A 13,649-nucleotide genomic window follows, 5' to 3' on the forward strand; every position below is an offset into this window, starting at 1 on the left:
TGTGTTAATGTGCATACAACTGGGAATCCTTAATATCCCTGCCTGATCTCTAAACTAATCACTAACCCAAAGCCCATCCTCTCAATGTGCGTTGAATGGTGTGAATATGAAGACCACCATCTTAAGACGGCTAGTTTTAAGAACTTTTGGGAAGAGACTCAGCAGTAGGGTTGCCAACCCTCCAGGATTGCCCTGGAGTCTCCAGGAATTAAAGACTAATCTCCAGGACACTGCTGCCACTAATACCCGGGAGAAAAATCATAGGGGCGTTAACAAAAATAGTATTTTTTAAAAATTTTCTGTGAACACTTCTGTTTATTAGTTATAAAAATATTGATGTGGATATTGATAGCCATTTTCGCAAATTTTGATAGCAAATTTTGATAGCCAAGTTCCGCACCCATGAGGACGGCCTCAATCGGGATCTTGGGTTCATGTCACGCTACACGTCACCCCACCAGCGAACAAATGTTATCTGTTTTTAATATAACGGGTCATTTGCTGTCTTTCTCTTCCTTCCGGATGTTTCTATGTTTCTGCCTCTCTCTCTCTCTCTCTCTCTGTTTTTTTTTGGCTATTTGTATATTCAGTGGCCTTGTAGGTAACACCTCTCTGTCTGCACACTGTGATTGCCTTGGCAACGGGCAGTTGGAAAGACTATCTGTAATCACCAGGTATTGTTCTGTGATTTATAAATGCGAAGAGTTCGAGGATTTCATTTCCACAACATTCACCTGAGGAAGGAGGAAGCCTCCGAAAGCTTGTGAATTTCAAATAAAATTGTTGGACTATAACTTGGTGTCGTAAAATTGTTTACAATAAAAATATTGGACATGGGAAAAAAAAGGGTGTTTGACTGACAGTCAAGAATCATCCAATCGGGGAATGAGGAGTCTATTCACTTTCCGATTGGCCGTGGGAAGGCAGGACAGCGTGAGGACGGACATGTCAGGCGACCAATGATGGGAGTGTGTGGGGGCGGGGCGTTTGGTGGCAAGAGGTCATGTGATGAAATCTCCAGGAATATATCCAACCAGAGTTGGCAACCACCACCCCCCCCACCCCTCCCCAGGAGGCTTATCTTTCCCGAGTTCTTTGTGAAGGCCGCACATCACTGCCTCTAATTGGAGTAAGTCCCAGGGGTAATTTATTGATATATTAGTTGAGGCGACGACTGTATTTCACATAGTGACTGATGGATACAGCCTTGGACATGATCGACCACATCATCCTCCTCCAACACATCTCCTCCATTGTCCAGCTCAGTGGGACAGCCCTCGCCTGGTTCCACTCTTACCTGTCCAATCAGAGCCAGAGCATCTCTCGCAATGGCTTCTCTCCGCGTCCCTCCACCGTTTCCTCCAGAGTCCCCCAAGGATCTATCCTTGGCTCCCTCCTCTCCCTCACCTACATGCTGCTCCTTGGCAACATCGTCCGAAAACACTTCAGATTCCACATGTACGCTGACGACACCCAGCTCTACCTCACCGCCACCTCCCTCGATCCCTTCACAGTCTTTCATCTGTCACACTGCTTGTCCGACATCCAGTGCTGGATGAGCAAATATTTCCTCCAACTAAATATTGGGAAGACCATTGTCTTTGGTCCCCGCCGCAAACTGCGTTCTCTAGCCACCGACTCCATCCCTCTCCCTGGCCACTGTCTGAGACTGAACAGACCGTTCACAACCTTGGCGTGTTTGACCCTGAGATGAGCTTCTGACCACATATCCATTCCTCCACCAAGATCGCCTACTTCCACCTCCATAACATCATCCATCTCCACCAGTACCTCAGCTCATCTGCTGCTGAAACCCTCATCAATGCCTTTGTTACCTCCAGACTGGACTATTCCAATTCTCTCCTGGCTGGCCTCCCATCTTCCACCCTCCATAAACTTGAGCTCATCCAAAACTCTGCTGCTTGTATCCTAACTCGCACCAAGTCCCGTTCTCCCATCTCCCCTGTGCTCGTTGACCTACATTGGATCCCGGTCCAGGAACGCCTCGATTTTTAAATTCTCATCCTTGTTTTCAAATCCCTCCATGGCCTCGCCCCCCCTCTCTATCTCTGTAACCTCCTCCAGCCCTACAACCCTCCAAGATCTCTGCGATCCTCCAATTCTGGCCTCTTGAGCATCCCCGATTTCCATCGCTCCACCATTGGTGGGTGTGTCTTCAGCTGCCTAGGCCCTAAGCTCTGGAATTCCCTCCCTAAACCTCTCAGCCTCTCTCTCCTCCTTTGAGACACTCCTTTAAAATCTACCTCTTTGACCAAGCTTTTGGTCACCTGACCTAATATCTCTTTATGTGGCTTGGTGTCAAATTTTGTTTGATAATCGTTCCTGTGAAGCACCTTGGGACCTTTACTATGTTAAAGGCGCTATATAAATGCAAATTGTTGTTGTTGTTGCCATTGATACCCCAACACCTCCAATTTAACACTTTCATCCTCATGTTTAAATCTTTTCATGGCCTCACCCCTCCCGGTCTCTGCAACCTCCTCCAGTCCTGCAACACCTCCCACCCAACCTCTCCATTCCTCTGACTCTGGCCTCTTGTGCAACCCCTCCCCCCCCTCACCCCCCTCACTTGCCCCACCACTGGCGGCCGTGCCTTCAGCCATATAGGCCCCACGCGCTGGAAATCATTCCCTAAACCCCTCCACCTCCTGCTCCTCCTTTCAGACCCTCCTTAAAACCCACCTCTCTAGCCAAGCGTTTGGAAATTTCCTCCTTCTTTGGCTTGGTGTTCGTTTTTTTTTTAATCACATCTTTGTAAAGTACCTTGAGATGTTTTTCTGCATTAAAGGTGTTATATAAATGTCATCGATAGGGAGTTCCAGGATTTTAACCCAGTGACAATGAAGGAACAGCGATATATTTCCAAGTCGGGATGGTGTGTGACTTGGAGGGGAACATGCAGGTGGTGTTGTTCCCATGTGCCTGCTGCCCTTGTCCTTCTAGGTGGTAGAGGTCGCGGGTTTGGGAGGTGCTGTCAAAGAAGCCTTGGCGAGTTGCTGCAGTGCATCCTGTGGATGGTACACACTGCAGCCACAGTGCGCCGGTGGTGAAGGGAGTGAATGTTTAGGGTGGTGGATGGGGTGCCAATCAAGCGGGCTGCTTTGTCTTGAATGGTGTCGAGCTTCTTGAGTGTTATTGGAGCTGCTCTCATCCAGGCAAGTGGAGAGTATTCCATCACACTCCTGACTTGTGCCTTGTAGATGGTGGAAAGGCTTTGGGGAGACAGGAGGTGAGTCACTCGCCGCAGAATACCCAAAATAGATAAACAGATAAATAAATACAGAGATATAGAACTAGATAGAATCACTTATACATTGACATATCTACGTAAAGTAAAACTTTATTTCTTAAGTTGCACTTGATTTTGCAAAGTTGAGTAATGTGCTTTCTGACCCTTGTTTTCAAGCAAATGAAGACAACAGTAGTGTAGAGACTCCCTCTGGAACTGACAATAGATCACAAACTAAGAAAGATATTTTAAATTGTACTGATCAACACCGCTTTGGAGACGTCTTGTGTTGAGCACAAAACCCCACAAGACATGATTAACAAAGCCAGGCACTGTTTTCGCTTGTAACCACCATTGCCTGAAATGTGTTACATTGTCCCTCATTAGCAGCAACAACAACAAAAAAATCACACTCCTAATTACATCTCACTCGTTAAGATCGATGAGGGATTTGCAGCCATCCCCACCAAACCCATTCAAAGCCTGACCGTCATTAACACTCACAGAGTCTGCTGTTCAAGAAAGTTCCGCTTAACAGGCAGAAGGCGTGGGGTCGGGTTTCCCGCTCATTTCCGCCAGTAATATCAGCGCAATCCGGACAGAATTGGTCGAACCGGCGCAAAACATCGAGAAGTTTTAAACATAAGCGAGTTACGCCCAAAGCCATGTACGCTCAAGTTTTCCCCAATCTTTTACGCTGGGTCAAGGTTCAGTTCCCTTTTGAAGGCCATGATTGAATCTGCCTCCACCACCCCCTCGGGCAGTGCATTCCAGATCCTAACCACTCGCTGCGTAAAAAAGTTTTTCCTCATGTCACCTTTGGTTCTTTTGCCAATCACCTTAAATCTATGTCCTCTGGTCCTTGACCCTTCCGCCAATGGGAACGGTTTCTCTCTATCTACTCTGTCTAGACCCTTCATGATTTTGAACACCTCGATCAAATCTCCTCGCAACCGCCTCTGTTCCAAGGAGAACAACCCCAGCTTCTCCAGTCTATCCACGTAACTAAAGTCCCTCATCCCTGGAATCATTCTAGTAAATCTCTTCTGCACCCTTTCTAAGGCCTTCACATCTTTCCTAAAGTGCGGTGCCCAGAACTGGACACAATATTCCAGTTGTGGCTGAACCAGGCCCTGCCCTCAAAACTGGCCACACCCCCAGGTCGAAATTGTGAGATTCACAGATTAGGCTGGTTCGGGAAGGCTCTTCAAATTGCGCCCATTTTCTAAGGTGCACAGGAGCGATTACAGGAGCGATTATCAAACAAAATCTGACACTGCGTCACCTAAGGAGATATTAGGACAGGTGACCAAAAGCTTGGTCAAAGAGGTAGGTTTTAAGGAGTGTCATAAAGGAGGAGAGAGAGAGGCGGAGAGGTTTAGGGAGGGAATTCCAGAGCTTAGGGCCGAGGCAGCTGAAGGCACGGCCGCCAATGGTGGAGGGATGAAAATCGGGGATGCGCAAGAGGCCAGAATTGGAGGAGCGCAGAGATCCTCGGAAATGTAGTAAACAATGAGGAGGATAGTAACAGACTTCAGGAGGACATAGACAGACTGGTGAAATGGGCAATCACATGGTAGATGAAATTTAACACAGAGAAGTGTAAGGTGATGCATTTTGGTAGAAGATTGAGGCGAGGCAATATGAACTAAAACACTGGTTAGGCCACAGCTGGAGTATTGTGTTCAATTCTGGGCACCGCACTTTAGGAAGGATGTCAAACCCTTGGAGAGGGTGCAGAGGAGATTTACTAGAATGGTACCAGCAATGAGGGACTTCAGTTATGTGGAGAGACTGGAGAAGTTGGGATTGTTCTCCTTAGAACAGAGAAGATTAAGGGGAGATTTGTTGGAGGTGTTCAAAATCATAAGGGGTTTTGATAGAGTAAGTAAGGAGAAACTGTTTCCAGTGACAGAAGTGATGGTAACCAGAGGACACAGATTTAAGAAGATTGGCAAAAGAACGAACGGTGACATGAGGGAAAAAATGTCACACAGCGAGTTGTTGTGATCTGGAATGTGCTGCCTGAAAGGGCGGTGGAAGCAGATTCAATAGCAATTTTCAAAAGGGAATTGAATAAATACGTGAAGGGGGAAAATTTGTCGGGTTGTGGGACTAATTGGATAGCTCTAACAAAGAGCCGGCACGGGCACAATGGGCCAAATGGCCTCCCTCTGTGCTGTATCATTCTATTGTTCAATGATAGGACCCTGATTGCCATTTTAGGACTCAAGTGCGCGGAAGGTGCACCATGCACCATGCACCATGCACACTCCACCTGGTTTCAGCTGATGTTCCAGCCAAAGAGGAGCCCAAAAGGTAAGTTTTTATTTATCTTCGTGGGGCCACGACAAACAGGAGACCTCCTCTGAGCGCCACAAAAATAACCTGGGCCGCTGCCCCTCCAAGTCCCTTCCCTCCTGAGAGTGGAAACCCATCCCCCAAACCGCACTTTTATCATGAACCCGGGAGGCAGGTCAGGCTGCCAAAGTATTGCAAGTGCCCAGAGCCAGCGGGATACCCGCATTGCACCGTTATCTACCCGCGGCCCGCCGGCAGCACGTTAATGAGGCCTGACCCGCAAAATGGACAGGGCTTCCCGCCATTACTATCGGGCGGTCGATCGGCATGCTCCGATACCTGTGAAATTCCTCTTCCTGTTTTAACCAAAGCATTAACCCACTTAAAATACGAGTCGGTGTCTCTGTTAAGTGCTCGATGTGCGTTGGCGAGATTTTAAAGATAACAGGAGCAGTAAGATAGAAAGGAAAGAAGAAAGAAAGAGAGAGAGAAAGAAAGAGAGAACTTGCATTTATATAGCGCCTTTCTTGACCTCAGGACATCCCAAAGCTCTTTACAGCCAATGACGTACTTTTGAAGTGTAGTCACTGTTGTAACGTAAGAAACGGGCAGCCAATTTGCGCACAGCAAGATCCCACAAACAGCAATGAAATACGAACATAGGAACAGGAGGAGGCCATTCAGCATCTCAGGCCTGCTCTGCCATTCAATTAGATCATGGCTGATCTGCACCTCAACTCCATTTACCCGCCTTTGCTCCGTATCCCTCGATACCCAACAAAAATCCATCGATCTCAGACTTGAAAGCTCCAGTTGACTCACAGGGTCCACAGCCTTTTGGGGGGGAGAGTTCCAGATTTCCTCTCCTCTTTGTGTGAAAAAGTGCTTCCTGATTTCACTCCAGAATGTACTAGTTCTAATTTTAAGATTATGTTCCCTTGTTCTTGATTCCCGCACCGGAGGAAATAGTTTATCCATATCTACCCTATCAAATCCTTTGAACATTTTAAACACCTCAATCAGATCACCCCTCAACCTCCTACAATCAAGGGAATACAAGCCGAGTTTATGCAGCCTGGGCCTCACAATTTAATCCTCTAAGCCCCGGTATCATTCTGGTGAATCTGCACTGCACCATCTCCAAGGCCAATATATCCTTCCTGAGGTACGGTGCCCAGAACTGAATACAATACTCCAGGTGGGGTCTGACCAAGGTTCTATACAACTGAAGCATCAATTCCTCCCCTTTGTATTCCAGACTCCTTAAGATAAAGGCCAACATTCCATTAGCCTTTGCTTTTGATCTAATTGATTGCTTTTTGTACCTGTCTACTGGCTTTTAATGACTTGTTTACTTAGACTCCCAAATCCTTTTGCTCCTCTACAGAGCCTAATTTCTCATCATTTAAAAATGATCCCAATTTATCTTTTTTGGGTCCACAGTGGATGACCTCACACTTACCCGCATTGAACTCCATTTGCCATAGTTTTGCCCACTCACTTAATCTGTCAATGTCCCTTTGTAACTTCCTGCTCCCATCCGCACTACTTACTGTTCCTCCTAACTTAGCGTCATCTGCAAATTTGGATATAGAACTCTCAACACAATGAATCGCATCCCACCAACCAGAATCCCCACTCTCTGCCTCCTGCCTCCCAAACAATTTCCAGCCCAAATCAAAACACTACCTCCAATTCCGTGCACTCTCACTTTTGCCAATGATCTTTTGTGTGGAACCTTATTGAATGCCTTCCAGGAGTCCATATAGATAACATACTCAGACACTCCCTTATCTACCTTATTAGTGACCTCCTCAAAAATGTTAACTAGATTAGTGAGATATGACTTATCCTTAACAAAGCCAAATTGGCTCTCTCTGATCAGCTCATATTTGTTCAAGTACTCACTCACTCTATCCACAACGATAGACTCTAGTAGCTTCCCCACAACTGACATTAAACTGACAGAACTGTAGTTACCTGGTTTCTCTCTCCCACCCTTCTTAAATAATGGAGAGATATTAGCAAATTTCCAATCTACTGACACAATTCCCGAATCAAGAGAGCTTTGAAAGATTCTGACTAACAGTTCTACAATTCCCTTACCTACTTCTTTTAATACCCTGAGATGGAAACCATCAGATCCTTGAGATTTATCTATTTTAAGTCCCATTATTTTCTCCATTACCACTTTGTTGCTTATATTGAATCTAAAAAGTTCCTTCCCTTGATTAATTTTTAGTTTTCCTTCTATACTCTTCTATTGTCAAAACAGATACAAAGTATTTGTTTAATAAATCTGCTATTACCTTGAGGTCTATTAAAGTAATGACCAGATAATCTGTTTTAGTGATGTTGGCTGAGGGATAAGTATTGGCCAGGGTACCAGGGAGAACTCCCCTGCTCGTTTCAAAATAGTGGCTGTGGGATCTTTTACGTCCACCTGAGAGGGCAGACGGGGCCTCGGTTTAACGTCTCATCTGAAAGACGGATGCTTTTTTTGTTGCTAGTAACAGTGATCACAGCAATCTCCCCACCTCCCCCACCCCCCATGTTAAACATGCCGCTAACCCATTGCGGCCTGAGGAAACCTCTCACCCCCAACCCCCAAATGACCACACATTAACCCGCGATTAATGTGACTTGACTCCAATCAACAGGGCAATTTCTTCGGCAGTGAAGGTTTAATGTGCGCAACCAAAGAAATTGCCTCATATTTGTCCCTGCCTAAGGGATGTGGTGACCTCATAATTCTCTTCATAGGATCGTAGAATCTTACAGCACAAAAGGAGGCCATTCGGCCCATTGTGCCTGTGCTGGCTCTTTGAAAGAGCTATCCAATTAGTCCCACTCTCCGCTCTGCTCTTTCCCCATAGCCCTGCAAATTTTTCCTTTTCAAGTATTTATAATTCCCTTTTGAAAGTTACTGTTGAATCTGCTTCCACCGCCCTTTCAGGCAGCGCATTCCAGATCAGAACAACTCGCTACGTTAAAAAAAAATTCTCCTCGTCTCCCCTCTGGTTGTTTTGCCAATTGTCTTAATTCTGTCACCAGCCAGTGGAAAGTTTCTCCTTATTGACTCTATCAAAACCCTTCATGATTCCGAACACCTCTAGTAAATCTCCCCTTAACCTTCTCTGCTCTAAGGAGAACAAACCCCCAAGCTTCTCCAGTCTCTCCACATAACTAAAGCCCCCTCCTGCCTGGTACCATTCTGGAAAATCTCCTCTGCACCCTCTCCAAGGCCTTGTGTATAATCTCTTGTGTATTTCGACGGCAGCAATAAATAGCCTGTCTCGGATAGTGACCCAGTGTTGAAAGGCACCACTTTATTAAATCATTCTGTGCGGAAGGCAGCGGTCAAACGGATTTGGTAAGTTACCTTGATCTCTCCCTGCCGTGGAGATCAGTGGCGGTGCGCTCACAGTCGCCTGTCCAGGATTTACGGGGATTATTTGTTCCATTTACCGGTTGATGGAGTGAAGGTGAGAAACGGAGGGGAGCCAATAGAACGGGATAATATGCAGTGTGTCTTTGCTTTTTTTATTTAATCGAACAGAACCTGACCCACAGCCTTAGTAGTGAAAAATGCATTGCAATAAGACGGACTGAAGCTTTAATATATAATTTTTTTTTCCCGAAGCAAATTTTATTGTCATCTATTTAACCGAACATTGAATTTTTGCATTTCGGTTTTATTAAATGCTGTCCTATCAGAATTCGGAGCCCATCGTGTTCTCTGGGAAGCAGATGTTTTGCAAAGGAAATTTATAACCATTTAGGATCAAACAGATATCGGTCAAAAACGTGTATTCTTTTAACAATGAATGAATGAGAATATTTGAGCAGGTGCAGTACAATTACCGAAGATCGATGTAAACCGCAGTTTATAATTTCTTATTGAACGCTAAGTTGTAAATTTCCGCCAGGAGATAAAGAGATGGATTAAACTCTACATTGGAGTAGACTTGCTTCATTACAAGGGTCGATATTTCCCTGCCCATTTCCTTCGCTTACTATTTCTAACGAAATGGCAAACAGTTTATAAAATACTTTTTGACAATTTGTTTAGAAATGCGGACCTAGGAAATTTGCCACTGGCAACGCAATAACAAGGTCGCTACCCATAGGGACTGTGGGCAACTCTCACCCTCGATTTTAAGAGGTTCTTTCCTGACAGAGAAACTACTATTTCGTTCGCACGGCCGCTTGCTAGATTTTACAATGGATTTCATAGAATTGTACTGCACAGAGGGAGGCCGTTCGGCCCACCGTGCCCATGCCGGCTCTTTGAAAGGGCTATCCAATTAGTCCCAATAATGCGGAATGTGATCGTGGGGAAATATGGAGAGCATAAGTAACGCTTAAAGAACTTTCCCAGGGTTTCGGGGATCTGGATAAATATTAATGACTTGGACTTGGGTGTACAGGGCACAATTTCAAAATTTGCAGATGACACAAAACTTGGAAGGGTAGTAAACAGTGAGGAGGATAGTGATAGACTTCAAGAGGATATAGACAGGCTGGTGGAATGGGCGGACACGTGGCAGATGAAATTTAATGCAGAAACATGCAAAGTGATACATTTTGGTAGAAGAATGAGGAGAGGCAATATAAACTAAAGGGCACAATTCAAAAAGAGGTGCGGGAACAGAGAGATCTGGGGGTACATGTGCACAAATCGTTGAAGGTGGCAGGGCAGGTTGAGAAAGCGGTTAAAAAAGCATACGGGATCCTGGGCTTTATAAATAGAGGCATAGAGTACAAAAGCAAGAAGGTTATGATGAACCTTTATAAAACATTGGTTCGGCCACAACTGGAGTATTGTGTCCAGTTCTGGCCACTGCACTTTAGGAAAGATGTGAAGGCCTTAGAGAGGGTGCAAAATGATTTACTAGAATGGTTCCAGGGATGAGGAACTTCAGTTATGTGGAGAGACTGGAGAAGCTGGGGTTGTTCTCCTTAGAGCAGAGAAGGTTGAGAGGAGATTTGATACAGGTATTAATAGGAACAGGAGTAGGTCATTCAGCCCCTCGTGCCTGCTCCGCCATTTGATAAGATCATGGCTGATCTGTGATCTAGCTCCATATACCTGCCTTTGGCCCATATCCCTTAATACCTTTGGTTGCCAAAAAGCTATCTATCACAGATTTAAATTTAGCAATTGAGCTAGTATCAATTGCCATTTGCAGAAGAGAGTTCCAAACTTCTACCTCCCTTTGTGTGTAGAAATGTTTTCTAATCTCGCTCCTGAAAGGTCTGGCTCTAATTTTTAGACTGTGCCCCCTACTCCTAGAATCCCCAACCAGCGGAAATAGTTTCTCTCTATCCACCCTATCTGTTCCCCTTAATATCTTATAAACTTCGATCAGATCACCCCTTAACTTCTAAACTCTAGAGAATACAACCCCAATTTGTGTAATCTCTCATCGTAACTTAACCCTTGAAGTCCGGGTATCATTCTAGTAAACCTATGCTGCACTCCCTCCAAGGCCAATATGTCCTTCCGAAGGTGCGGTGCCCAGAACTGCTCATAGTACTCCAGGTGCAGTCTAACCAGGGTTTTGTATAGCTGCAGCATAACTCCTGCCCCCTTGTACTCCAGTCCTCTAAATATAAAGGTCAGCATTCCATTAGCCTTATTGATTATTTTCTGCACCTGTTCATGACACTTCAATGATCGATGTACCTGTACCCCTAAGTCCCTTTGGACATTCACTGTTTTTAACTTTTTACCATTTAGAAAGTACCCTGTTCTATCCTTTTTTGATCCAAAGTGGATGACCTCACATTTGTCTACATTGAATTCCATCTGCCACAGTTTTGCCCATTCACCTAATCTATCAATATCACTTTGTAATTTTATGTTTTCATCTACACCGCTTACAATGCCACCAATCTTTGTGTCATTGGCAAATTTAGATATGAGACTTTCTATGCCTTCATCTAAGTCGTTAATAAATATTGTGAATAATTGAGGCCCCAAGGCAGATCCCTGCGGGACTCCACGAGTCACATCCTGCCAATGTGAGTACCTTCCCATTCTCCCTACTCTCTGTCGCCTTTCGCTCAGCCAACTTCCTAACCAAGTCCGTATTTTTCCCTCGATTCCATGGGCTTCTATCTTAGCTAACAGGTGTTCAAAATCTTGAAGGGTCCAGACAGAATAGATGGAGAGAAACTGTTCCCATTGGCAGAAGGATGAAGAACCAGAGGACACAGATTTAAGGCAAAAGAACAAAAGGTGACATGAGGAAAACATTTTTTACACAGCGAGTGGTTAGGATCTAGAATGTGCTGCCCAAGGGGATGGTGGAAGTAGATTCAATCATGGCCTTCAAAAGGGAATTGGATAAGTACTTGAAAGGGCTACCAGCAAAGGGCAGGGGTGTAGGACTAGTTGGATTGCTCTTACAGAGAGCTGCAATGGCCTCCTTCCATGCTGTAACCATTCTATGATTCTATGTGATTCTATGGATAAACTGTAAAGCTTAGTTAAAAATAAAAATAGTGTGGGAATGACAGATGCTTGTACAGAAAATTGATAGCTTGATTTTGGAATTGAGAATAATTCACATTACAAGGAAGTATTTTCTATTTTATGCAAATTTATGCAAAACTCTTGCATCCCATTGGATGCAACATGGCGCATATGTGAAATACCGCCCCATTCATGAACAGACCCCTTGTTAATTCTCATTTCCAGAGCTCGCTGAGTAAAAGTGAAGAGGTGGAATTTGGCTGGAAATTGCTGGAAATGAACCACAGTGCCTTGAGCCACGAGGAGTTCACGCTACAAGGTGTCCCCAACGGGGACGGTCACCATCTCCTAATAGCCATCGTCTTTCTGTTGGTTTATATCATCATCATTGCAGCCAATCTAATCATTATATTCTTGGTCAAGACAGATACCAACCTGCACGGACCCATGTATTACTTACTCTGCATCCTCGCCGGCATCGATATCATCCTGAGCAACGTGACCATTCCCAAGATTTTAGCCATGTATGTGTTTCAATCCAACACCATTTCCCTGAAGGCTTGCGCCACCCAGATGTTTTTCGTCTATTGCACGGCGTTGAGTGAATCGACGCTTCTGGTCGCTATGGCTTACGACCGATACGTGGCCATTTGCCAACCCTTTAACTACCACAAGCTGAAGTTCCATTACGTGATCCTGGGGGTGGCTGTGGTCATTTTCCTTCGGGCCATGTGCTTCGTCGTAGTTGCGTGGTTACTGACCCGGGCCATCTACTGCGACTCCAACTTTATCCAGAATTGCTATTGCAATTACGGCTCCCTCTCCAAACTGGCCTGTAGCGGTGTGACAGCGAGTGACGCCATCACCTACCCCTTGTCCTTTCTCATCACCTTGCCGGACAGCGCCCTCATTGTCTTTTCCTACGTCAAGATTTTCAAAGTGGCTCTCAACGCTGGGCAAGGGGAGGCCCGCAGCAAAGCCCTCAACACCTGCACCACCCATTTCTGCGTCCTGATGTTGTTTTACACCAGCGCTCTCTTCGAGTTCACCATGTACCTTATCCCCAGCCTCTTCTCTCCCGAGTTACACTTTGTGGTCGCTGTCACTTTCGCTATTTTCCAGCCCATCTTCAACCCCATCATATACAGCGTGAGGACGAAGGAAATCAGGAACAGCTTCCTGAAGTTATTGGGCAGGAGGAGAATTACAGATGGATCGCTAAGAAGTTAACCAGCTGTAAATGTTTTTTGAAAGTAGTCTGTCTGCAGTGGCCTTACACATTGGGATGTTCTGGTCTCTCGTGGTCTTCAGATCAAGCAGAGTTAGAGGGCAGGGGATAATTGGACCAGGGTCATTCAGTCCCCATTTAGAAGTCATGTATTCTCTCCTTACTTTTGTATTGCCATTATAAATTCCAGTATTCACATTTATAATGGGAATTGCCTATGTAAACATGTCACACTGTTACAAAAAAGCAAAAAGAGTGCAGATGCTGGAAGCCCGAAACCAAAAAATGCTGGAAACCCTTAGCAGGTCCATCAGGATCTGTAGAGAGAACAGACCTATCAAACAAGAAGGGCCCACACCTGGCAGGTTAACTGGTCTGTTTTCTCCATA

General features: G+C 45.2%; 1 protein-coding gene across 1 annotated transcript; it reads left to right on the forward strand.

Moving 5' to 3' along the window:
- The first annotated feature begins 12,308 nt into the window (after positions 1-12,308).
- LOC137322435 (olfactory receptor 52B4-like) lies at positions 12,309-13,390 on the forward strand. Its single transcript, XM_067985358.1, has one exon. The coding sequence runs from the start codon at positions 12,309-12,311 to the stop codon at positions 13,260-13,262; it is 954 nt and encodes a 317-aa protein (XP_067841459.1). The 3' UTR covers positions 13,263-13,390.
- Positions 13,391-13,649: the final 259 nt, after the last annotated feature.

The sequence above is a fragment of the Heptranchias perlo genome, chromosome 6 (genome assembly GCF_035084215.1).
Source record: "Heptranchias perlo isolate sHepPer1 chromosome 6, sHepPer1.hap1, whole genome shotgun sequence".
NCBI classification, from domain to species: domain Eukaryota; kingdom Metazoa; phylum Chordata; class Chondrichthyes; order Hexanchiformes; family Hexanchidae; genus Heptranchias; species Heptranchias perlo.